At 38.1% G+C, this 26394-nt stretch overlaps 2 protein-coding genes across 3 annotated transcripts in view; both read right to left on the minus strand.

The window, feature by feature from the left end:
- Positions 1–972: 972 nt before the first annotated feature.
- On the minus strand, positions 973–2931 carry LOC149500169 (uncharacterized). Its single transcript, XM_089737466.1, has one exon. The coding sequence runs from the start codon at positions 2593–2595 to the stop codon at positions 973–975; it is 1623 nt and encodes a 540-aa protein (XP_089593592.1). The 5' UTR covers positions 2596–2931.
- A 10356-nt stretch (positions 2932–13287) lies between these two features.
- Positions 13288–26394, minus strand: part of LOC114245602 (alkaline phosphatase) — a 63797-nt gene continuing 50690 nt past the window's right edge. For both annotated transcript variants that reach the window (XM_089737555.1, XM_028177832.2), the window contains exons 8-12: positions 14823–15002; positions 14518–14712; positions 14159–14359; positions 13950–14086; positions 13288–13736 (exon numbers count right to left, since the gene is read on the minus strand). In XM_089737555.1, the coding sequence (XP_089593681.1) occupies positions 13497–13736; positions 13950–14086; positions 14159–14359; positions 14518–14712; positions 14823–15002 (953 nt within the window). In that variant the 3' untranslated portion in view covers positions 13288–13496. The remainder of the gene's footprint in view (positions 13737–13949; positions 14087–14158; positions 14360–14517; positions 14713–14822; positions 15003–26394) is intronic.

Raw genomic sequence — 26394 nt, forward strand, 5'->3', positions numbered from 1 at the left:
GTCGTAGGCGCGTATTGAGGCGTTCTTAGCTCTTAGGAGCTCCCTAATATCGTAGGACAATTTGAAGCGGTGAAGGAAGTCCTCCGCTACAACTTGTTTCGATGACCTATCTAATGTCGAGGTGATGTGTGACGTAACGATGTCTATGGCTTCAGCGGTATCCTGAGGAGACGGGATAGAGTCCGGACTAAACGGAAGCGATGGTGGATCAGATTCAGCCAGGCTGATGCCCAGCGTGTGCCAATCCACCACAGTCCTCGTGACGGGAACGGAATCGGGAGCGCGACCGAGCTTCATAATGACGGGACGATGGTCTGAATCTAACTCTGAAACTACTTCAATCGAATGTAAGCGCAGAGTTACGTTTTTTAATAACGCTATGTCGAGTATATCCGGGCGATGCGCGATATTTAGCGGGTAGTGAGTCGGGGTCAGCGGAGCGACGATATCGAAGGCGAGATCATCTACTAACGCGTCGAGGCGCCTGCCATTAGGGGTTGAGGTGTGAGAGTTCCACCTGACGTGTTTACAATTTAGGTCACCCGCCAGAATGACAGAGCTTCCCATTCCGAGCAGCGCCTCAATATCACTACTTAGAACAATTTTATCCGGAGGAAGATAAACGGACGCGATAACGATCGGCGCGTGTCCAGTCAGTGAGATTCGGCATACTGATGCTTCGATGTTAGAAAGCGCGGGGGGGTCGAGTGGGACGCAATGCAGGGCTCTTCTATAGTAAATGACGGTACCACCACCACGAGCAGTGAGCCTGTCGTTCCTAACCATGTTGTAGTTCGCGATTTTAGGGTCGCGGCGCGCGGGCTTAAGCAGGGTCTCCTGCACCAAAAAGATGTCAATTTGATGGTCACGCAAAAAATCACAAACCTGATCACGTTGATTTGCGAGACCGTAAGCGTTAAAAAATCCTATCGTTACGGATAGGGGCTTGATTCTACTTATGTACGCCATTGATTACCGGCGGAGTGAGGGGAGGACGTACGTATTTAACGACGCGTATACGTCAGCGTATTCTTGCACAACGGCGATAAAGTGTTGTGCAGTGGAGGCGGCGCGGATGGCGTCGCCCAAAGCATTAACGCGATCAAAGTTGATCGACTGAAAAAAGTCGATCGCTAGAGCGAGATTGTCGGACGCGGTCGGAGGGCAGGTCGCGGGAGAGGGACGAGTCGCGGGGGAGGGACGTATCGCGGGGGTGGGATGAGTCGCGGGGGAGAGAGTTGTAGCCGTGTTCGTGTACGGCAACGGTTTAGCCCAGGCCGAGACGCTGGGCACCGACGCCGGCACGAAAGCAGGCTTAGCCTTCGGCACAGAGGGTGCCGTGGCTTTGATGTCTGGGCCGAAAGCTCGGAGGCGGTTTTGGCGGGCGACGCGGCGATTTATTTTAGGGGCTCGGGGGCAACCACGGTAATTCGCGGGGTGACCCTGTGTTCGGCACAGGACGCAGCTAGGCGGTTCCGTAGCGGTTTTTTGATCGCGAGTGCAAAGGCTCGTGGCGTGATCGCCCAAACACTTGACGCATCGGGAGCGCGCGTGACAATTACGGGAAGAGTGCCCGTACAACTGACAGTTATGGCACTGGCTCGGAGTGCCTTTTTTATGAGGGGTTTCGACGGTTATTCCAGAAAGCCTACAGACTGTTCGTATGTTGAAAATTTGCTTGCCCTCGGGGGTAGGCTGGAGAGCGACGAGAACCATATTGTATGGCTCCCTCCCGCGTCCTGTGTGCATGCGGTGCACGGAATTGACCGGCAGACCTTGTTCTAGAAGGTCGGCCTTGACGAGATCGGCATCTAATTCCTTTGGGATGCCGCGTATGACCGCGCGAAGTTCACGCTCCTCCTGAAGCGTATAAGTGTGGAAACTTATACGCTCCTTTCGGAGGTAGCTTGAGAGGGCCCTATGGTCGTCGGGTGTCGTTACCTTAATTTGAATCCCATTCGCGAGGTTACGAGCGCTGATAAAATTAATTTTTTTGGCCTGAAGGGCCAGGGAAACTCGGTCCCAAGCTGCCTTCTCTTGAAGGATTACCGGGGGAGGGGTCTGAGTTTTATTTTGTGCCACTGGACGCGGCGACGGTGTGGCACGGGCAGGGGGAGCGACGGGAGTCGGAGGGCGAGGGCGCGACGCGTTCGCGGCTTTACTAATTTTAGCGGCCGCGGGAGCTCGGGATTCCGCAGCGCGCTTCTTACCCTTTACCAAGGTGAATCCATCCGTCGATGAGGCGGGGGCGAGGTCGACCTCCATGTCCGAGTCAGAGTCGGAGGACGAGGAGGCAGCAGGCTCGGGAGCAGGCGACCTACGGGCAGATGCAGGACGTCCGTCGGACCCTACGGAACCCGCGGATGATCGCGCCAGGGGAGCGGCGGTCACGGCGGACGACGCAGCAGTTTTACCCACTAGTATAGGCGACGCGGGAGCGGCAGGCATGGCGGACGCTGCGGTGTACGACGCGGAAGCGACGAGCACGGCGGAATCCGCGAGAGGGCTCACGGCGTGATCGGCCTTGAAAGCCAGAAACTCAGAAGTGAGCTTAGGGTGGCGAAGTCGGAGGAATTCTGTAAATAGAGCTTCCATGATGTCTGACCCAGGTGGGGCTGTCCCGGGTCTTAAACACACTCGCCTTGCGGCGAGGCCCCAACTTCTCGGTACTTAGCGGTTCGATTGAACACAGGTGGCGATGCGGCACAATTACTGCAGGAAAAAGAAAGAACAACAAAAAAAAAGGAAACTACAAAAATAAACCAAAACAAAACAAACACTTCCAGGAACACACTTTGTCGGCAGATGTGCCACGAACAAAAGCCGGGTGAACAAAGGCCGGGCTAACAATAAAACCAGGCGAACAATGGCCGGGCGATTGAGTGGTCGATGAGCACGTCCGCAGGCGGCGGGTGCTTCTGTCGGACTGACTAGGAAACTCGAGAGATGCCAGAGTAAACATGGTGAAAAAAATATGAGGGAAAATAGAATTTTTAGTTCAGGGCCGAATGAGTGAGGGCAAAAACCACCCATTCAGAAAACGTTGCACGTACATACGTATTGTTGAATATAGATTTCTAATTGTTGGTAGAACCCGATTGTGGATATTAGTCGATGAATAGCATAATGTTACGTAATTCTTCTTTGTTAATACGCTTTTATTAGCTTCGGACGTAATATATGTATGCTTGTAAAGGATTCTTTGAACACTATTTTGAAAAAAAAACCAAATTGAAAAAAGTTAAATTCAACTAAAAAATTAAAAATAAATAATAGTTTAAAAAAAACTAACAAAATATATTATGCTTTTATAGAAAATCCAACTAAAAAACAGAAAATAAATTTTTATTAATTTGAATTACAAATAGTGTAAGAAAAAATGATTTTATTGTAAAAAAAAGCGTGTGGTATAGTAACCGGCAAACTTCTTGAGCAAATGACCTTGACTGCGCAGAACCGAATTTTAGATCACTTTGGTAGTGAGGGTGAGGCGCAACGGCAGGGGAAATCGTATCGAGCGCGTTATTGGTAGATCAATCGAACCTTGCGTCCCGCACCGCGCCCTCGTTCCGCTTGCTCCCAAAAGTACGCTAGCGTACAGTGAAAAGTCTATCGTTATTCATCGTTAAGTTATTTGTTATAATTACTTGTTGACTTTGTTGCCATTGCTATATGTTGAGTGTTTGTTGATTTTTTATAAAAAATACACTATGCCGCGACAAACTGGTGTAGTATTCAAAAGAAAGGGTAGAAAAAATGTGTACGACGTATATTGCTTCATTATAAAACAGGGGAAGAATGATATGGAAAAAGTAAAACAGACTTCGGAAGCAAGAAAAATATCAGTGAGTAGTGAGTGGCTCGGAATGAAGCTTACGACGAATTATGAAAGAGCTAGGCTTCAGATGGAAAAAAAAAACAGAAAGTAATCGGAAGCTGGTAATTGAAAAAAGTAACATTCGATTACTACGAATCGAATATCTCCAAAAAATCATTAATTATAGACAAAAAAGAAGACCGAACCGACCGAGTTGTAAACTACACCAATGAGCCCTATGTCGACTTATCACGATGATAGCGACTCGGGTGATGAAAACAGTGATGATGATGATGGTCAAGATTAGGATAACGAAAAAAAATTACAAATACCAGCTTCGCTTCAACTGAACCAAGACCTGGCAACAGCTCTAGTTTTGACTTAATAGAAGGAATATCTATTTTACCCCAAGATTAAATTATTACAATTATTAACCTATATTTTTTGTTGATGTTCTAATAAATATATAAATAAATACATAATATGTTGATTTTCATAATTTAATAGCATTATGACGCAGAGTAAATAATGTTTTTGCACGTGAGTGTACCATGCGCGAACTTACCCCCACTACGTCGACAAATGCTCAAGAAGTTTGCCGGCTATTATATCAGTAGTTATATTTTATGAACAGATATGAGTAGAAGGGTTATTTTGATAATATCATGAAAAGCACCCCACGCTTTTTTACAATAAAATAATTTTTTCTTACACTATTTTTAATTCGAATTTATTAAAATTTATTTTCTATTTTTTAGTTGGATTTTCTATAAAAGCGTATTTTGTTAGTTTTGTAAATATTATTTATTTTCTGTTACTTATTGTTTATTTTTTTGTGACACTGATAATCGTAGTAAGATGTACATGTTTTTACCTTCTAAGACATGCGATCAAACCGCCACAGGAACTATCTTCAATCATGAACATTATAAATGTCAGGGATACAGCCAAGCCAATATAGGAATTTAGATATTTTTATGGTTTATTGTCTGCAAACCTTTTCAATAATGTAATTGTCCTTTCTGATTTGAGTAAAATTCTGCAAATTGTAAAACCATTGTCCAGACACATTACTGTTAGTGATAGGAAATTCCACCGTAATTTCAAATGGCCCGTTTTCTTTTTGATGTATTAATTCGTTGTATAACAAAGAGAATAATACTCGAATAAATTCTATTTTTGGAACAGCGTTAGACAGAGCTTAGCAAACTTGTCTCAAAAATACATCAACTAAACTAATCAGTTACTTCATCAAAGACGGCATGCTGCAAAACGTTTTTTTAACTAAAAATCATTCATTTTAAAACGTTTCGGTGACTTTGTTACTCTTTGATATTTATTATATTAACCCATGTAAAGAGGAAATCTTGTTATGTGAATGAAAAGCGGGAGAAAAATTAGTATAAAAAAATGCTTATCTTTTATCTTATGGATCGTGAGTTCACCTAATAAAGTCCTGAATTTACTAACACGTGGACGTGTTCTTTGAAATATGTTATATGATATTTATTTTTGATAAGGTCATACGGCGACAGAATTTATCCAATCTTGTCACAGGCTTAGTAGAACTCGTTTTTAGTAGTAATAAGAACATGTTGGCTTCACTGACACTTTTCTAGTTAATAATACTTTGTTACGTGACGTTTTCGCGTACGTAAAATTATGTCAGGATCATCCATTAACCATGTTGATGTACAATACATTTCGCATTTACTCAATCAATTGCGATTACCGATAGCACTCCCTGTACTACGAGCCCGCATGGGAGGATACCACCACTCTACCGATTTTTGCAGCGGAGGGGTCATTCTGAATGCAGATCGACCCAACGATTGAGAAGAATTTGATAAAACCTTCTTCGCTTGCTTTTTTTCCTAAATAGGTATGTAAGTACATCACTGCATACGAATGTATCTGTGCTCATTAAATTATATAAAATGAATTAAAACCATTATTTCCGTTTAATCTCGCCTTTCTTAATGTCGTTATATTACTTTTGAGGTTTCGAATGCTTTCCAGTTTTCGTGATCACGGAGAACTGAACTTAAAAGTAGTTTTAATTTATTTGCGAAATAAATTTTTTGTAAATTACCATCTGTCTCCATTTCTGAGAAAATATCTGTTATGTACTACTGCTGCGGAACACAATTACAAACCCACACGTTTTCTTTCGTGTGGATAATCGTTGACTATTCGACAAGCCTTCGTTATTAAGACATGTACTTATTTTATGAAACTTCTGAAAATTGGGATTCAAAATAAGGATTTTTACTATAATAAATTATGTCCTAGTGGATGCTGGAGAAGGATGCTGTGCATGCCATGAGGATCAATAAATGCTAAAAACTCCATATCACAAGACGGCTCTCCAAAGTTTGCCAAGGTCGAACACTCAGCTTTATCGGATATATCATGCGGTCTCCGGGGCATAGTTTGGAAAAGCTTCTCATTCTTGGTCAAATGAAATAGCAACGTGCCAAAGGCAGGGCACCATTAGCATAGTGAACACTAATATAGGACACTATAAAGAGGAAAGTTGGAGGCAGCATCCAAAAGGCGGACCATCTCGCAGCGGACCGGTCTTCATTGAAAGACTTACATAGGTGTGGTTCCTATCCTTAGTAATGAGGATACGACGAAAATTCCCCGGACCAGGAACGAGTTATAAATTTTTTAAATATCATATATTATAGGTGTACAAACTAACTTTTATTTCTAGTTTTTATCGAATGTTCGTCGCTACATACATGAAATATTAATAAATTTAAAAAATCTAACGAAATGAATTTTGCGTATTTATATGACAAATGGCGTCGAATAGCTCGCTTTTTAACTAAATGTTGTACAATTGAGACAGTTGAGATTTTGACTTCGTGTCTCAAGGTGGATAGCGGCATCCACATTGCTAAATCTATAGGTTTACGTAACCATTGTAAAATATTGTAATATGAAATTGAATTAGAATCTCACATAATTTTTGTTCAGATCCGGTCAAGAGCTAGACATTTTTTTAGTAATGTAGTAAACTTGTACAATATGGTTTACGGATTTCATTTGAATTACTTAAAAATGAAATCTATGTAGGAAATATTACACACGGCCTTCCGGGCTAATGACATTCAAGTTTCTTTTGCCACGTGCCATTACGGGCTCCAACGATATTTTCCGTGTAGCGAACTCCAAAGGATTACTTTTCAGTGGTACAGCAATTTCGTGGCGCTTATATGAGCTGCCGCCTTAAAACACCTCTTTCTGTGGAAATTTCACCGAGGCTTATGCGACTTTATAAAACACGCTCTCAGCGAGAACGTTTACTTACTTATATCAACGTAGGGTGCAAACGCAAACCTTGTTTTTGTACTGGTTTAAGTAAACCTCAAAATTCACTCAATTATATTTGTGTTCCATGTCATTTTTCCTCGCATCAAATATTAGAATAACAATAGAAATCCTTTTGTTATTGTAGGGCTTGCGAAATTATGTGATTCTCGGAAGCGAGAATTTAGCAAATTACTCAAATAGGTATATTTTTTGTGTTGACGGATTACTAGTGGCCCGGAGGCCTTTCCAGTTTCACCAGGACAGGTGGGCGAGCAAAGGCTCAGCCAAGGGGGGAACTCAAGCTATGAGTAACAGTCTTAAGTTTCACTTCAAAAATATTAATACATAGAATGCATTTTTTTTTTTTTTTTTTGTCAGGAGGAAATCGCCGGACTTCCACCCTTCACTGGGGATGGAGGGCGGGGCATGTCGGAGTCGAACCGACTAAAACCTCCTGTCTCTCAACAACCAACGTCCAAACCTCGCATGAGACAAAACTCATGAAAAGCCAAAGGGGGGAAAGTGAAGCGTTTAGTGCGGAGCACATCTCTCCCATCACCCTCCCCCTCGGGACGCCGGACTGGCGGTCGTCGGCGCCACGACCACCAGCCCTCTCGGTCGGCAGGCTATCCGAAGCCCGCCTAGATGGCGCCGGTTAGAATGGTCACATAGAATGCATTGGTTTTTTTTAGCATGCGCGAGTACCAGATTATTTTTGTCTAAATTAGCACAGTATAGTCCTTTTTTACTAACTCGATAAAATTTTAATCCAAATCTTTATATTTCAATATATCTTGAGGTAAATATTGAAGTAAATGAATGATTTTGCCAAATGTTTGTCAAACACTTGCAATTAAACTTATGAGTTAAAGCTAAACGCGAATGTCGCTTAACAAAGCGAACATAAGATATGAATACTGTATTCATTTGTGAGGAGTTAATTAGCATTTTAACATTAGAATATTGAGAGCCGTCGTTTCTGTGGACGAACTTACAAGGGCTGTTATATAGCATTTTCAATAACATTAATAATTTCTGGGTCTCATCAAGGTTCATCGCCCGTAAATTTTCGGCATTGACTTTTTTTAATAAAATAATAGTGAAGAATATATGTTCTATAATATATTATCTACCATTAAAACTGTCAAATAAAACGACAATGTGTCGTCGAGAACAATAAGCCAAGCAGATAAATTTTCATCCCCGAAAATAATTTTTCAATACCATTAGTCATTTCTCGGTGAAAAGCCTTTTTCTATATAGAGGTATTTTGTGTACAATTTTCAACTGTAAACAAAGCGTTAGTATTAGGGTTGCCACACAAAGCCGAGACGTGAAGCCTGTCGCACATACTGAATGTTACATTTATTTGTTTTTATTTCAACTTCAATAAGAGCTACTAAATATTACAAGTTCGACCGATATGTTGGTCAACCGGTTGACTCTGACTACTAAGAAGTCTGGTTTCGATTCCTTAACGTATTCAGAAACTTGATTAAAATTCTTAGTATTCTGTCGAGGTGTACTAATTCTTTTCTAGTAAGTAAGTTTTTTTTTTACTAATAGATACGTTCAGGAATAACTTCCACGATGAAAGAATAATATTTTGTGATAAAAATCAAACCCGCGAGTAATTTAAATTTGAAGTCGTCGTGGCCTAAAGGATAAGACGTCCGGTACATTCGTGTGGAGCGATGCACCGGTGTTCGAATCTCAGGCGGGTAGCAATCTAGTGAAATACGTACTCAACAAATGTTCACCATTGACTTTCGCAGTGAAGAAATAACATCATGTAACAAAAATCAAGTCCGCAAAATTATAATTTGCGTAATTACTGATGGTAGGACCTCTTGTGAGTCCGCACGGGTAGGTAGCAGAGTGTTTCTCCGAAATTGCGTTCTTTGTCTGATTCATATGGCCTATTTTTTTTTCACATTTAAGCTTATAAAACATATTTTTACCAAAGATGATAACCTAAAATACAATGTCTGAAAAAGGCACACTTTTTGATAAAATGGTTTCCGAGTTAACTAGCATTAAAATTTTTGGGACCATATGAATCAGAATTAGGGATAGAAATCAAATTCTAGATAGAAAAATCAGTCAATTATTTATTAAAATCACAGTAAATGCACACGATGCTTATCATAACATCTAAATCTAGTCAATCACAGCATGATATGGCACTTGACAATATCAATTATTACAATATTTGACGTTATTAGGACTGCTGCGAAATTTACAGCTACTGTTTTTAGACATGTAATTGTCATTAGGTTCATACGAAATGACTTGTTACAGGCGTAACGTGTCCCCAATGTAACGTTTCATTAACAATATGTGTGATATTCTGATTAATATGGTATTTTACCATATGAATCAGACACATTTCAATCAGAATTTTGCCCATTAACATCGATAAATCATCACATGCAATTAAGGATTGTTATTTATACATAGGTTTCTGTTCCCCAATGGCATTATATTTCCCGCAGATTCAAGTTTGAAAACCATTTACCTTCATTATAAAAACGAACATAAATACTAATCAGAAACACAGGTGTACCAAGGCTATATGAATCAGATATTTACCTTTATATCTCCGCGACGACACGAACCAGCCACACGTTACGTCGCGAGCCGAGCCACTGGCTACCGCCAGCGCGAGGAGGGGTCGCCTGATGTTTCGTATTTAGCTGGGTACGTTCGAGTGAAGCGCGTGAATATGAATCAGACTTTTGTGCCGGACACTCATTATTTTTTTATTTATAAATAAACAATCGTAAATATTAGTACCATTTTTTTTGGTGTAAAGAAACAACTAATATTCTTTCGTAATAATTATAATTCACATCAATTTATGAATAAGAAATAATGTTATTGTTACTAATGTTCAAGAAACTGGGTTACGGACACACCATATTAGTCAGAAGAACTACTAAATATTTTTTTGAAATATTTAAATAAAAATTATTAAAAAAAAATAGCTTGTGCAAGATATGCAATAATCTGAGGTATGTTTTAAAATTAACTGCAGACTGATTTGTCAGTAAGTTACAAAAATAAACCTCAAGACATCGAAAATTTAGGGTTCGGAGAATCACTCACCACTACCCTGCCTATTTCTGCCGTGAAGCAGTAATGCGTTTCGGTTTGAAGAGTGGGGCAGCCGTTGTAACTATACTTGATACCTTAGAACTTATATCTCAAAGTGGGTGGCGCATTTACGTTGTGGATATCTATGGGCTCCTAACACCAGGTGGGCTGTGTGAGCTCGTCCACCCATCTAAGCAATAAAAAATAATAATAATAATAGTCCTTGCATAATTACTGGTAGGACGTATTGTAAGCCAGCACGGATCAATACGACAAACCAGCATGTTTTGGCCGCGAAGCAGTAGTGCGTTCTGAGAGTTTAAACAGCATATATACCTAGTCAGGTCATAAATTCTGTCACATGTTTAATGTAAAATAATTGAAACAAGTTTATTCATTATGTAACTATTCATATACCAAAATGAACTTAACAAAACATAGATTCTTATGACACTAAAGTTTATTCAAAATGACCTCCGTGATTTTGAATACAGGCCTTCAATCTGCGCGGCCAGTCGTCTATCGCAGCACGAACGAGGTCCATGTCAATATCGGCGGCTGCCTTAATAAAGGATGTCTTGAGTGACTCCAAATTGGGATGAGGCTTTGAGCACGCCTTTTCCTCCAAGTGCTGCCATATCTTGTAATCTAACGGATTCAAATCTGGACTGGAGGAGGGCCAGTCTTCGTGCCGGATGAAGTCGATTTCACGCGCCGCCAGCCAGTCTTGTGTGCTCTTCGCTCTATGAGCTGGCGCCGAATCTTGTTGGAATACCCAGTGCCTATTATTGAACATGGTATGAGAAACAGGTTCCACAAGGTTCGTCAGGACTGTATTTTGATACACAACTGCATTCGTTTTTACACCTTTCTCACAAAAATATACCTCTGTTAAGCCCCAATAAGAAACTCCCAACCATACCATGAGCGAGGATGGAAAATGACCTCATTGGACACGCGGAATACGGTTGCTCGCTTCTTCACTACTGTGTGCGTACACCTTATCATTTTGTTTGTTGTAGCTCTCTTCTACGGTAAAATTTTTTTCATCCGAAAAAAGAATTTCCCGATATTTTTTTCCCGCGTACCGCTTCAACAAATCGCGGCATCTCTTGAGTCTCAGGTCCATTAGACGAGCATTCAAACGATGTCCTGTTTTTCTTCGATATGCCCGAAGCCCTAAGTCTTCATTTAACACCCTTTTCACCGTGGTTCTGCTTAACCCCATCTGAAGGGCCAACAGTTTCTGCTTACGTTTGGGATTTCTTTGAATTCGCGCCTTCACAGCTTTTATCACTGCTGGAGTCCTAACAGACCGAGGGCGACCACTTCTTGACCTGTCATCTACACTAGAGTCTTCATTGTATCGTTTGATGGTACGATAAACGAATCTTTTGGTTATATTCAAATTTTTCAGTATGTTAAAAATTTGAATTGGCGCGTAACCGCAACGATGCAACGCAATAACCGCAACACGGTCTTCTTTAAGCGTCCACTCCATATTTAAAAATGAGTAAAATTCTAAAAGTATACATTTTTATTTTTCATGAACAATTCGAAATTCGAATTCAATAAACTTTTTTGTGGCCAGCATTCTAAAAGAAAAGTTTTTACTGTGTGACAATACTTATGACCTGACTAGTTATATATTGAGAGTGAGATTTATCTCTAGATGGGCGGTGGTGCTCACACTGTCAATAAATTACAGTAACCACTTAACATCAAATGAACCGTAAGCTCATTCAACCGTCTATTTAGTGTCCTTATCTTATGAACTGTGTTTAACTTTCAAAAAAATGTTTTCTACGTGATTAAATCCGTTTCTGAATTTATCGAGTAAACTGAATCAATTCTATTTGTTCGAGTTATCCTAAGAGCGTAAGATGTGTTCGTAAAAATAAGATTCTCTGGTTGCTTTTCGATAATGATAAAATGTAGCTTTTTAATAATAAATGTCTAATGTAATATTATTTATGTTTTTTTTTCCATGTCACAATAAAACAAACATTTAAGTGTCACGTTTAGATTTGTTGTAACCAGTCTCCTGTCTTTTCCTGTCTGAATTGTTTTAATAGTTGTTCCTCGACTTTAATAGAGACGATATTGTGGCCGGTTGATAAATTCCCGACATAGGTAGTAACTAAAAATTCCGGTAGTATAATATAATATGTCAACAGTAACACTGTAAAGTTTCAACTCAATTAGATCAATAATGCATGTTATAGCAGAAATAACGAATACAGTAATCATTGTTTTTAAAGAGACCACTTTTTTTAAACTTACCATTAATGTATTTAAAGGGACGAATGGCTATATATCAAAGGTGCGTCTTATTTGGTATTAGCATCAACAGTTCGATGTTTTTAATTGATCTTCTATTAAGCTTACACTCCATTGAAATAGCTTTAGCTGAAGATGCTTTATAGTTATGATATTTTATGCAAATTTTAAACTTTAAGACACACTTTAACACCTGGCTGGCTCTAAATTTGCAAATATTTTGCTTAAACCAAATATTTGCCAAGTTTTATTATTTGCCTTTCACCCTTCGATATACGTGTGTACGTATGCATACTGTGTGTTTTGTGTTTATGTATTATTGTGCATAATAATATCGACGCTTGAAAGGCAAACGTGACTAAGCGACAATGCGTGAACTTTACAGTAGACTAATTTAAAGTTGAAATACCTGAAAAAAAATCTATTTTAACTAATCTAGCTGTAGGATTGAAATGATTTTAATAAACCTAGAAATTTTTTTTTTTGTGCGTCGAATACGGTTATTGCCTATAATTTATGTACAAAGCGGTTATTGTCGCTTAGTCACGTTTGCCTTTCAAGCGTCGATATGTATATTTATTTGAAATTTAATTTTTATTGTTGTTCCTTTTTCACAGTAAAGCAAAACCTACCGCAGAACTGAACTCTACACCAGCCTTAGTTGACTGGTACAGAATGCTTTAGGGATTATATTGTGCATGAATTTGAATAAATAAATAAACAACTACAAATATTATTAAAGTGTAACTATTGACTCAATAAAAGTACAAGTAAAATAATGAATATTTTTATTTACATCTCGAATTATTTACAATTTCCTCTCTGTCTATATACAACACATAATTTGTACACATTACATCATAATACATCGAGCGGCACACGTATTGAACGTTTAAACAAACAATAAATGATACCAAATCGTAACCGTGTCGTTTGTTTCACTGATGTTTTATTATATCGTATTTATTTATAGATATTGATATTATAGGCCTAAGATAAAACGAGCGATCCGTAAGAATCCGACCAATTTAAGTATGCTTAAGATAAGGTAGCGTTCCGTGAGAAGCGTAGCGATAAGCGGAGCGGCAGAACGCGGTACACGTTCGTCGGACATGACGCTCGACGCGACCACGATGCGACGGCCACTCGGATTGTCGATTCTCACGTCTTCCGCCGCAGAAACACTACTTACTTCGGGCGGAACGCATTTTGCTACTTTTTCCTGCAGAACGAATAGTTTATTTTAATAAAAACTATAATTAACATTTTACAAAGGTACTAATTATAAATTATTCATGAACTCGTCTGAATCATGTTCTGGTTTGAATAGTTTATAAAAGACCCAAAATTATTTATTGAATGTGCTAATTGCAGTATCAAGTATTTTTAGCTGTGTGAAATAAAAAAACACTATTAAAATATTCTTGATGCTTACTTTAATTAAAGGTTGCGTAAAGTTGATTTTTTCTTGACAGCGCTTTGCGTGATGCGCCAAACAAGCTGCATATGCTATGGCATGAGGTATGTAGCTTTGTTCTACAACTCCAGCAAATAAAATTGTAGCCATCGGACCTGTGGTGAATGTTTCAATCGTTTTACTTATACGAAATTCATCGTTTACAAAATTTGATGCTGTATATATACCTAATGCGTATATTGGTACGTCCTCGCCACCATGCGTAGCCCATTGTCTTGGAACAGCTGCAGCGTGGACCGCATCCGCTTGATTTGTTGAACTACTTGAATTGAACGGCAACGCTCTAGGTTCCGAATGACCAGGTCCAGTTCCGTACAACAAAGTCGTGTATCGTAGTCCATCTATGTCCGATATTACTGTGTCAGCACCTTTAAGATTTCATCAAATTACATTTTCGATAAAACCACATCTATTATATCGGACAATACAAGCGGAAATATTTCTTGGGCAATATTATGTACCTTTGATACCCGGAAAACGATTTATTACATTTTGATGTTCATATTTTCGTGAAAGTTGATCTTACCCAAGACAGGATGTCCTCTTGGCGTTGCTTGACCGCCAAAGGTCATTACGTGACCGTGATCGGCGGTTACTACGATCAAAGTTTCCGCCGGATTTACCCTCTCTAGTGCAGCCAATAATGCGGTTTCTAACTCTAACGTTTCATCGAGAGCTCTGTACGGATTATTGTAGTGATGAGCGTGGTCTATACGTCCGCCTAGAACGAATAAGTTTTCATTAAACAGTACATACTACAATGTTTTTCTTTTATAAAAAAAAACCTTTGACACATATTACTTGTATTCTTCTAAGTGAAACTGAACGGACCTTCAATAAGCAAGAAAAATCCTTTGTCATTTTTCAGTAATATTGAAAGGGCGGCTCGAGTCATGTCGGCTAGAGAAGGGTCGTCGGCTTTCACAGTTGTGCTCGTTCCGCTTCCCTCTTCTGCGTCAACAAGCGCCCCGCGCTCTGCGTTGAATTCCATATGAGAATATTCAAAGAGACCTGAAACGAACGCGTTGAACTATGGCAAAGTTCAAATTAAAAAAAAGACGTGCGGTGTCGTGGGACATCGGATAGGAACGAAGTTCCTTATTATAAAAATATTAATTTTAAGTTCTATTCGAGGTATAAAGAAAATAATTATTCGGGTATACATTTTTTATTATGATTTTTTATTGATAAAAATAAATAATAAACTACTTTACTAAGTTATCAACTTTATTTTACTCACAATGATTTATAAAAAATATATAAAAATATTATACAAAGAAAAAAAAAAAAAAAAAAAAAAAAAAATGTAGACTATACATTAGACACTGTATAGCCATCATACTAAGACTATACATAAAAAATAAAAATCTTACGTTACTGACGTTTTTTCCCGGTTAGGGTACCCCTTCGCATCGTCCCATAAGAAATTTCGTTCCAATAAATAACATTGGATTCGCTTGACTTTCTGACGTAATTTTACGCAATTATACACGGATAACTGTGTAATCCGAAATTTGAAATGCAAATACTTCTTTGCGTTGGACGGGGTCAGATTAAAAGGCTTTACGCAGATTACGAAGCTACGATGTGCTGCTCATAACGGTGAACGAGCAAAAGTCTCACTGAATTCATAAGCACTGCAGGTACGGTCAAGCGCTTAGCTTTCAATTACGAAACAATTTAACTTTAGTCGACGGATTTGCATTCTCTTATCGCACAATGAATATTTTATATGTGTCTATAATATGAAGATTGATTATTAAGTACAATTATACTGGTACTATTCTTAGAGATTCTAGAGCTGTGATTAATAATTAATTCTCACTGATGGTAGGACTTCTTGCGAGTCCGCACGGGTAGGTACCACCGCCCCACGTATTTCTGCCGTAAAGCAGTAATGCGTTTCGGTTTGAAGGGTGGGGCAGCCGTTGTAACTATACTTGAGGCCTTAGAACTTATATTTCAAAGTGTGTGGCGCATTCACGTTGTAGATGTCTATGGGCTCCAGTAACCACTTAACATCAAGTGGACTGTGAGCTCGTCCGCACATCTAAACTAAAAAAAATATATATCATAGAATAAGTAAAAAAAGACACTAAACTTGTAGGTAATTTCCATAAAACTGACCAACTTATAATGTTGGTAGCATAGGACTAAAGGTCGCAACTTATCGCCTGTCTTGATCTTTATAGTCCCTTGAGGTTCGAGTAAAACGCAACCGGCCCAAAATGCCGACTTGATATTGCCATAAAATAGGTTATGGACGACTTACAATCTGCCAAGGGTCAAGTTAAGCTATCAGAACTCGTCGGTATCTGAAGTATTGAAGTATGAACGTAAGGAGATTCTGAGTTATGAATCGTTTTATTTAAACTCCGGTATTTTCGAACAAATAATAATGTTTTTAAGAGAAAAATTCTCTTATTGAAGTAATTTTGGATGTGATTGGTTCTTTATTGTATTATATTAGGCTAAAAATTCAGTAAGAACGTTTTCCACTCGACCTGATCCGAACAGAGATTTTAACAGGGTTTTGTATCTCTAGCCTAAAGAACGGAGTACTAATAACATTTAAAATTTGTAGTAAGGCGGGTATTAAATAAGAATAGTGTTTATAATGTAAATGACTGCGAAAGTCTAAAACAATTAAGAAAACACTTCGAATTCCAAACAGTTTTTTTTTTATGAATAAGTCATTACAAAATTGTCGTTAGTAAACAAAAAGTTAAGTCTTTTTTTTTCTATTAAACAAAATATGCACCCACGGTATCAATGCACTTTACCGACCCAAGGTAATTTATCAATGAACTTCTTGAAGACGTCAAATGTACGGAAGCCAACAGGCTCTTCAAAGGCATTTTATATTGCCTCTTGGATATGGAATTTTTTTCCCGCCAATAAGTGGTCCAAATAATGACCGTAACTTATTTAGGGGTAAGTTTTCGTTTGGTAATTGCCTAGGTGATAAACCAAGATCTGTGTAACATAATGAGCACTTGCGATAATCAAAAGGTATCCATTTTTCATCGCAAGTAAAAATATGGTTCAAAACCCCTTCGTCTCTGCACCCACTGAGTTTCTCATCGGGTCTCTTCAGCGGGTCGCAATCCCGATCTGGTGGTTGATTTAGCGAAGCACTGCTCTTCCAAGAGTCAGTGTTAGAATCTCTCTCAGGTTGAGCTCGTGAGCTCATTTACCGATCCGCGCGTAGTTGGAATATCCCCTGAGGCTAAGAACGATTAGGTATAGCACACCTTAACGGGTTAGCATTTGGGCGAAAACGGGGCTCATTTGTTAGATCAAAATTTCCATGTCGGAAGCGGTCAAACTAATAACGAGTCGAGCGTTGTTTGTGTGTTGTGTACCGCGATGGAACTCGTGTTTCAAATTTATCGTGAAGTTGATGAAAAAATATACAAATGAAAACAAAACACTAATCAATAAACAAATGACGAAATTTGTATTTTACTAGATTTTTTCATAAAACACGATACTACTATTCATAACATAATTTAAGTGGTATTAAATATCAAAAGCTTTTATGAAGTGCCGCGGGATATAAACATCGTATTCCTTTTACACGGTAATACAGAAAATATTTTTCTTTACGTTCACGTTTATAATACTCAAATATCTATATATTAATACGTGAAGCAAAAACTTTGTATCCCTTTTTACGAAAATTGCGCGAACGGAGGAGTATGAAATTTTCCACACTTATAGAGAACATAGAGAAGAAGTGCACAATGCTAATATTTTTTTAAAATAATGCATAAAAGATACATTAAATCAATAAAGAAAACATTACACACACTACATACCATGTATTTGACGCACAGACGCATGCATACTATTTATTGTCAAACTTTTGTTCTTGACGTCTGTTGTCAAATTGAGAATAGATTAAATATTGTTTGTCTTTGTTAATATTTTTTATAGTGTAGTCTTGGCGAAATTTGTGATTATAGAAGTATAAAATACAATCATAATAGTGTACAAACTTACAATTCCAATTAATTATTATAGTCGAATTTCGACTACTGCGGGACCTCTAGTATTTATTATTTTACAAATAAAAGATGTATTCTTCTAAGCCACAACGATACTGATGATACGTATATGTAAAGCATTAACTAAAGCAGGACTATTTGTAGTGGAGAATCTCAATATACAGTAAATCGTACTTCAAATAATAACTTCGGATTAGGTGTTAGGGTGGAGTAAGAAACAATTTAGCTGCGGCTAATATTCATAGAAACTGTAAGTCTAGGAATTGGAATTCCCATACCCGTATTTTGCTTAATGGACACCGAAGATTGACTTATACTAGCATCAATGTCGAGAATTCGAATCACGGTAAACCTTTAAAAACATTTTTTTATTCTTTTTTCCTGATAGTCACAATCTGATATTCACAAAGGTGATATCTGATATAATGTATAATATTATATTGAAATCTTTGAATTCTTTATATGGCTTGGGTGATATTTGTCAATACCTAATCCGCGTACTGATATTCCAGAGTCAATAAAAAATGAGATTCCTTTTAATATATTCCCATTGATGTACGTTATACCAAATTTGCTCTAATCGTCAATTTAAGAAAAGCAAAAATTTTCATGAAAATTATTCATTTTCATTTATCCTTCCACAAGCACATATACAATGAAAAATTAGGGCAGAGGCATTAATACAAAAAGAAAGCAAATCGTTGATTCAAGCATAAGTGGTTTGAGAGAAGAGTATGTCCAACAGTGGACGAATGTGGGCTGATCATGATGAAATATAAACACTTCTACAATAGATATTATAAACACGTTCTGCAATATTTGTTTTTTATCTATTGGGATATTTATTTTTCATGCAGTGTGTAATTATTTGAATACAATTTCCTTTTTAGTGGTATTTAATGTTGTTTATGTTTTGTTTAAGCTCACCTTTGTTTTTATATTTTTCTTTTTTATACTATAAATATGTCTATGTATACAATGAAACATAAATAGTGATACATAACATTAAAATTACTTTTAAGCTTTATTCTCGATTTTATTGTAGAGATGAAAGCCCAAGTAATAATAAACTGCTAGGATTCAAAAAATGTTAGAATTTTCTGTGTCAAAAAAAAAACTATGAGCGCCAAAATATTTTTTGTAGAAAATTAAACGATAGTTAAAACAATATTTAAATGTCAACGTATAATGCTTTACGACCGTGCCGAAGAAAACTGTAAAGTATTCGCTATAAGGGAAGTTATTAAATGAAAATAAAATAAGTTTTAATTAATAAGGAAATAAAGTATACCCATAAGTTTTAAATAAAACGAGAAGACATGGGTGTTATGACGGATCTCAACTAAATATACCAACTACGGATCTACTTTTTCGCCAGTAATACGTCGCAAATTTTTTTTATTGTTTAGATGGTCGGACGAGCTCACAGCCCCCTGGTGTTATGTGGTTACCGGAGCCTATAGACATCTATAACGTAAATGCGCCACCCACCTTGAGACATAAGTTCTAAGGTCTCAGTATAGTTACATCGAATATAAATATCGAAAGCTACAGCGTGAATGGCCAGTACTTATATAGATTTCAATTTATCCAATCTGTTAAAATAAACAACGTTTTGTTTAATAATAATAATAAAAAAAACAGTACAAGTTTACTAGGTTGATTTTTTTTTCGGATTCGTGTAGAAAAAATTCGATGTATTTCAGATTGCTTCGAATTTAAACAAGGGTTAACGGGGTAGTAGGTATGAAAATTGCAGGGTAAGCTTAACCCTTAAACAAACCCAACGAAATCGCACAAAAGGGCTCCTTTAATATCCACAGCGGTCGACGGAACAATTTAAAAATTTGTACGGAAACCGTGCCTTATTAAGCGGATGGCATTACGCTTTATTATATGATTATTAAAACGGCTTTAGAACGCATTTTGAACATAAAAGATTATGGTTGTGTATATTTATGAAAGACGGTCTTGGTCCAAACATTCCTTGATGTCTTCATTATTTTGAAAGTATATACTGAGTACAGTGTATTAGAGGAAGTATTTTTTGTTTTATTTTTTTATTGTTTAGATGTGTGGACGAGCTCACAGTTCACCTGGTGTTAAGTGGTTACTGGAGCCCATAGACATCTACAACGTAAATGCGCCACACACCTTGAGATATAAGTTCTAAGGTCTCAGTATATGTAGTTACAACGGCTGCCCCACCCTTCAAACCGAAACGCATTACTGCTTCATGGCAGAAATAGGCGGAGTGGTGGTACCCACCCGTGCGGACTCACAAGTGGTCCTACCACCAGTAAATTATTATAATTACATGAACTATATATATTTATTAAAAATAACAATGGTACCTATACACATTGAAGAAGTAAAATAAAAATCACGTTATTGTTGTATTGATTAACAACAATGTAGTAATAAAATAGTGTAAAATTAGTATATGAAATGCGAGAACTCATTTCAGGATTACAATCCGAAAAAAAAACCATAGCTGATATACCTATATTCGTATATGACAGCTGCGATTTTAGCGCAAAATATAAAACAATTTTCATTCACTCTTCTATTACCATTGTAGTTCAGGAAAATTCGCCTTCTATTCCGTTTTGCAGTATTGAAGCGTATTTGTTCGTTTAGTTAGAATATCGTCAAGCAGTAATAGCTCTGCAAGCAAAAGCACCAAGGAAACCTCTGGACAAATCAATTTTTTATTTATCGCGCAAACATTTCTCCCCTAACGATTAGCATTCGTCTCTTTCATTCAGATTTCAAAGTAAACAAACAAACATATTCCCATTATCTGGAACTACTAAATGGCAGCTGTTCCCACTCTCCGCTTTCTATGAACAATGTTTTCATTATTGATTCGAATGATTTATAGTGCTTTCATTTTTCGTAAACGCGAACACAGATTGAAGCACGACCTAAACAAATATTAAGGGTTGCAACACTGGTTTGATCGTAAGACCCAGAAGAGACAATATTTGGATTTGTTAATTCTTTTTCTGTCCCAATTAAATGTTCTGAACGGAAATTATATTGTGCAACTAAACGATCTGTAATCTAAGGGGCTGGGCAAATGATTGTCAGATACTTTGACCTTTAGGATAAATTACGTCAAAAGAAGGACGTAGGTACGTCCCTATATACAAAACAAAGATTAACCCAATTGCTTGACTATCATTCATAAATGAATAGAACAAAAATAAAAGGAAATGTTTTATTTAATCAAGTTGAATTACGAATCTTGTTTGAATCTTTTTTCTTTGTCATGAAATTATTGCTGGTGGCCACAGCATAGGCCTTTCAGATGACCTGCCATTGGTATAGAGGTTTGCTAACAACTGCCCGAGCGCCTCCGAAAGTATAATAAATAGCACAAAGGCATCTCCGCCACGAAAACACATAAATCTAGTATATCACTGGAAAAATATTATTCTTCCTATCTATTTGAGGTTGGTTTTAATTTTCCGACTTCCACTCTCATTTACGTTTTCCACTGCGCACGATTTCATAGTACAATTATATCAATCAAACTTCTCTTAAGTCTAAAGACACTGTAATCATTACATGTCTTTTTATTTATTCACTAGCTGGCCCGGCAAACGTTGTATTGCCATATAAATTATTTCCAGGAAAGATAAATAACCTTGATACCGACTGCAGCGCCATTTGCCGGGCTGATTTGTAAATCTAAACCATTCTCGAATCGACCTGAAGGTACACAGAAAATTTCATTATAATCGGTCCAGCCATTTCGGAGCTCAGTGACAAACACGCACAGAAGAAATATATACTAGTATATTAAGATAAACATAATATATAGATACATATTTTATAAGCATGCTATTTAGTATAACTTATATTGATACTTCAAATTTACTAGGTCTTACTCTAGTGCTGTTGAAATGCGATAACAGTCATTATTCATGTTAATTAGAGTAATATGCAGATTCAATAACTGATAATAATATTATAGAAGCATTAAAATTTATGCGTCTAAGTGGAAGATTAATTGATATTGTTTTTTTTTTTTTTTTTCCTACCTATGTTGATAGCCTTGAGAGGCTATTTCAGCTTCGCCCTAACGTTAGTAGGTGAGCTCGCGGGGCTCATCAACCGGAGAGTTGCTAACACTGACCCTAGCAAGAGCAGTGCTTCGCAGAATCTACCACCGGATCGGAAACGCGACCCACTGAGAAGATCCGGCGAGAAACTCAGTGGGCTGTGTCTATGGGTTAGTTCGTGACCGGTGCTTGTGGTGCCTAAAAGCACCGTTAATGGATCAGGAGGATCCGTAATGACGTGCTTTGGGCGACGTCGACAGTTTTCCATTCGGTCTACTGGGTCGGGTATGTAATTTCCAGCGGCTACGATGAGAGCGTTCTCATGTCGTGCCGCCTTCTCAAAATGGCGCAGTGATGCCGACTGTAGATACTTACTAAGAGAGTCGAGCTCCAGGTCATCGTGGAGATCCACATTCCTAAGGAACCATGGCGCTCCGACGGCTATCCTGCAGAATCGTGATTGAATAACCTGAAGGGATTTCAAGTGGTTGCGGGCTGCGTGAGCGAACACTACGCTTGCATACGTCATGACGGGGCGTATACAAGTTTTGTAGAGAGTTACCTTATTGCGGAGGGACAGTTTGCTTCGACTACAAAGCATTGGATAGAGTCGTCCTAGAATAAACGCGGCGCGGTCGCGTACCGTTTTTATATGGGGACGGAAAGTCATCCCTCTGTCGAGGGTGACGCCTAGATATTTGACCTTCGAGACCCACGGTATGGGCTGGCCAAAGAGAGTGATGGGACTAACGGCGGAGGTGTTTGCGCGCCTACTACGGAGTGGGATGCTCGAAGTGATGTTCGGAGGGCGACCCCTTTTGAAGAGCACCGCTGCGCTTCTCGTGGGCTTGATGTCTATTCGCCACTTCCGGAACCACTGTCCCATGGTGGCTACTGCGATCTGGAGTCGCCGATGAAGCAGCGACATCTTCCTACACGAGTAGTAGATAGCCGTGTCATCGGCGAAGAGCGCTAGATGGGTCTCCGGAGACCGGGGTATATCATTGATATACAAACTAAATAATAACGGGGAGAGCGCGGAGCCTTGCGGGACTCCGGCAGTCAGTTGACGGGGACGAGAACGAGTTCCCTCTACTCGATATCGAAACGAACGGTTCGACAAGAAGTCTCGTGTGATGAGCACGAGTCTGTCTGGCACTCCCATGTTGTACAGTTTGTAAATTAAACCGTTGTGCCAGACTTTGTCGAACGCCTTCGCGATGTCGAAGAAGAGGGCGCCGGTCGGGATTTGTTTACGCCTGTTTAGTCCTATCAGAATGTGCTCCGTGAGGCGGTGCACTTGTTGTACGCACGAGTGTTTAGAGCGGAATCCGAACTGTTCGTCTATGAGAATTTTGTTCGCGGTAACAAAATCCCAGAGGCGTTTCCTAAGGAGCCGTTCGTAAATTTTTCCTATCGTCGGGAGGAGACTAATCGGACGGTAACTAGAAGTTGATATTGTACTTGATCTTCAACTGTAAGTATGACACAGGAAGAACGAAAGAGAGGGAAACAGAGAGAGAGAGAGAGCGAGAGAGGGAATAATCTTTTATTGAAATTAAAAAAAATGTATAAAACGTCAATTTTTGTTATGGAATTTTGAGGCATATTTTATGTAACTTGTCTTAGATTGTATTGTGAGTCTTCATGGACAATTATAGGCTAAGAACAAAATATACCACACCATTCCATAGAATTCAATAAAAATAGGTTAAATTCCGAAAAAAAATACAAATCTTAGTGCTTCATTATATCTCGTCTATCACTAGATTGTGTATCTATAACTAAAAGATAAAGCTTTTTTGTAATTTCCGTGGCCATTTCAACAGAAATTCTCAATCTTTCAGGGGGCAATGAAGAGTCCACTTCTATCGTTAGGAGGCAGAGCGCCCGTGGACCGTTTGCACAGTACTTAAATTTGAACGTTTAGTGCAAATGCTTTTAGTGTAGAATATTTTTGTCATGCAAATACCTTGTTTGGATCTGCCGTGAATGGATTTTTTTTAACAGAAGATTTTATTTTAATAGAACACTGTTATTCTTCATATAACGACGCGGATAAATTAAACAAAATTGCCTTTATTATTGAGAAAAAAATATATTCTAGAATATGATTTAGGTTAATTTTATTTAAAGTTTTCTTATTTATCTTATATTTTGTTTATTTTTTTACTTAAATATTTTACTAACGTCATTTTATATGGGTATAATTAGTGATGCTATTTTGTATTTTAATGACATCACAAATATATTACGTAGGTAAGGAAATTTATTATTCTATCAAGCTTAAAAGATTATACTATTTTAAACGTAAAACAATTCTGGGACCCTTAGAAAAATAAATCGCCTCGGCTTTCACTTCCTTAATCGTCGATTGGGCCAAATACCTCTAAGGACAGAGAATCTTACAAAAACCCAGATGATAAGAGATCGTTCCGACTATTTATGATGGTAAATTTGTTTTTAAGCAATTATTTTTATTAATATTAGTACGATGGGCAATCGTGGTTATAAAGAGAACCCGGAGAAGTAGATCATAAATTAAGTAGAATTATGAAATTAATTTATTTAATTACTTTCGTATGCATGCGAAGCACATATGCCCAAGTATTAAAAGTCTAGAAATAATTCATATTTTTTTATGGTTGAGGGATTACTGGTGGCCCGGAGGTCTTTTCAGTTTCACAAGGACAGGTGGGCGAGCAAGGGCTCAGCCAGGAGGAGTGGGATTTGCGAACAGCCTCTAAGGGAGACCTAAGAACTGAAAAGTAGCTACTTCGCGAATGAATCTACTATCGGATCGGAATCACGACCCGCTGAGAAGATCCGGCGAGAAACTCAACGGGCTGATGTTTAGGTTGCACGTCGAACCCTTTGCCGAGTTCGACGAGTACGGTTACCGGGGTGCCTAAGCCTGCTCCTAGTGTTAGAGGTAAGGGGTCCAAATTCATATAGCTTTGTTATTTCGATGATCAAAATAAACAAATAGATTTTTCCAGAGATACATAATAATATATGAAATACGTTGTAGTGTAGCAAATACGCCTCCAGACGTAATATTGAATAAGAAAAAATATAACTGGATATATTAAAATTCTGATATGTATGTTGACATTAGATTATTGTCAATATGTTTTATGTTTGTTCAGCTTTTTTTATTGCTTAGTTAGGTAGACGAGCTCATGGCCTACCTGATCACCACCCACCTTAAGACATGAGTTCTAAGGTCTCACTTGTAACTGCGGCTGCCTCGCCCTTCAAACCGAAACGCATTACTGCTACACGGCAGAAATAGGAGGGACTTGCAAGGCGTCCTACCACCAGTAGCAAAGAAATGTATGGCTTAAATTTGAAGGAAACAAAATCGAATCCGAGATCATTAATATTTGACCCAGCCTTCACCCTGCTACTTAGTATCAACATCTATTTTCCTACTAATTCCCAAACCCCTTCTTATCAGCCCACAGACGTTCACTGCTGGACATAGGTAAATAAAATAAATATTTAAATCCCCAAACCCCATATAAAAATAATCATATCTTTAATGTGGATGGTAGGATATGTTCCCTAAGCGAGTACCACCGTCTTGGGCAATTATGCCACGACTCAATAATGCACACCGGTTAAAAGAGTAGATTGCCTTAGTAAGGTAATTGCGATTCCATTTAATTTGCTCAAGATTCCCATTATTGTCCCGCTTTTGGGTTAGTCGTTGGCAATTTCAATATAATCGCTAGCATGCAGTCAACCATGAGTAGTTGGCAAACTTACTCGCCTTTAGAGAGACAGAAACTTAAGAAAATTCGTAAACAGTAAATATGCCATCTTGCATCTGCTCGTTCTGGTAGGAAAAAGCGTTGGCAAAAGCACAATGAATTACTAGCAAATATTAACCATGCTCAGAATTCCGAAAAATAACTTAATTATTCGATATCTTATTCTCCATAATATATCGATAACTGGTTTTACAAAGCCAATAAAAAATTGGCTCCAAACGGATATAATATATTATTATAAAACTGGTAAAACTGAGAATGTTGATTGTTTCTATTCGGCTTAAAATTCAGTCTACCAATACAATACACGTTAATCAAAAATAATATCATATTATATCCATTGCCATTACAAATCACAGAAGCATTGCTAAAGTGAACTTTATGATCGTGGACAGAAAACTCATTTTCGTTAAAAAATCATTGGAAAAAATATCAAAGGGACGTCGGAACAGATTAATTCGAATAAAGGGACTGATTTGTTTAGCCGTGTCACGTTAATCATACATAAATAAAAATTAAAGTGATAACGTTTTGTTTACACAATCAT

The sequence above is a fragment of the Bombyx mandarina genome, chromosome 23 (genome assembly GCF_030267445.1).
Source record: "Bombyx mandarina strain Sakado chromosome 23, ASM3026744v2".
Classification (NCBI taxonomy): domain Eukaryota; kingdom Metazoa; phylum Arthropoda; class Insecta; order Lepidoptera; family Bombycidae; genus Bombyx; species Bombyx mandarina.

What these genes read in the sequence shown, in the direction of transcription:
- LOC149500169 (XM_089737466.1), bottom strand. Translation starts at nt 2,595, where the DNA reads ATGGAAGCTCTATTTACAGAATTCCTCCGACTTCGCCACCCTAAGCTC.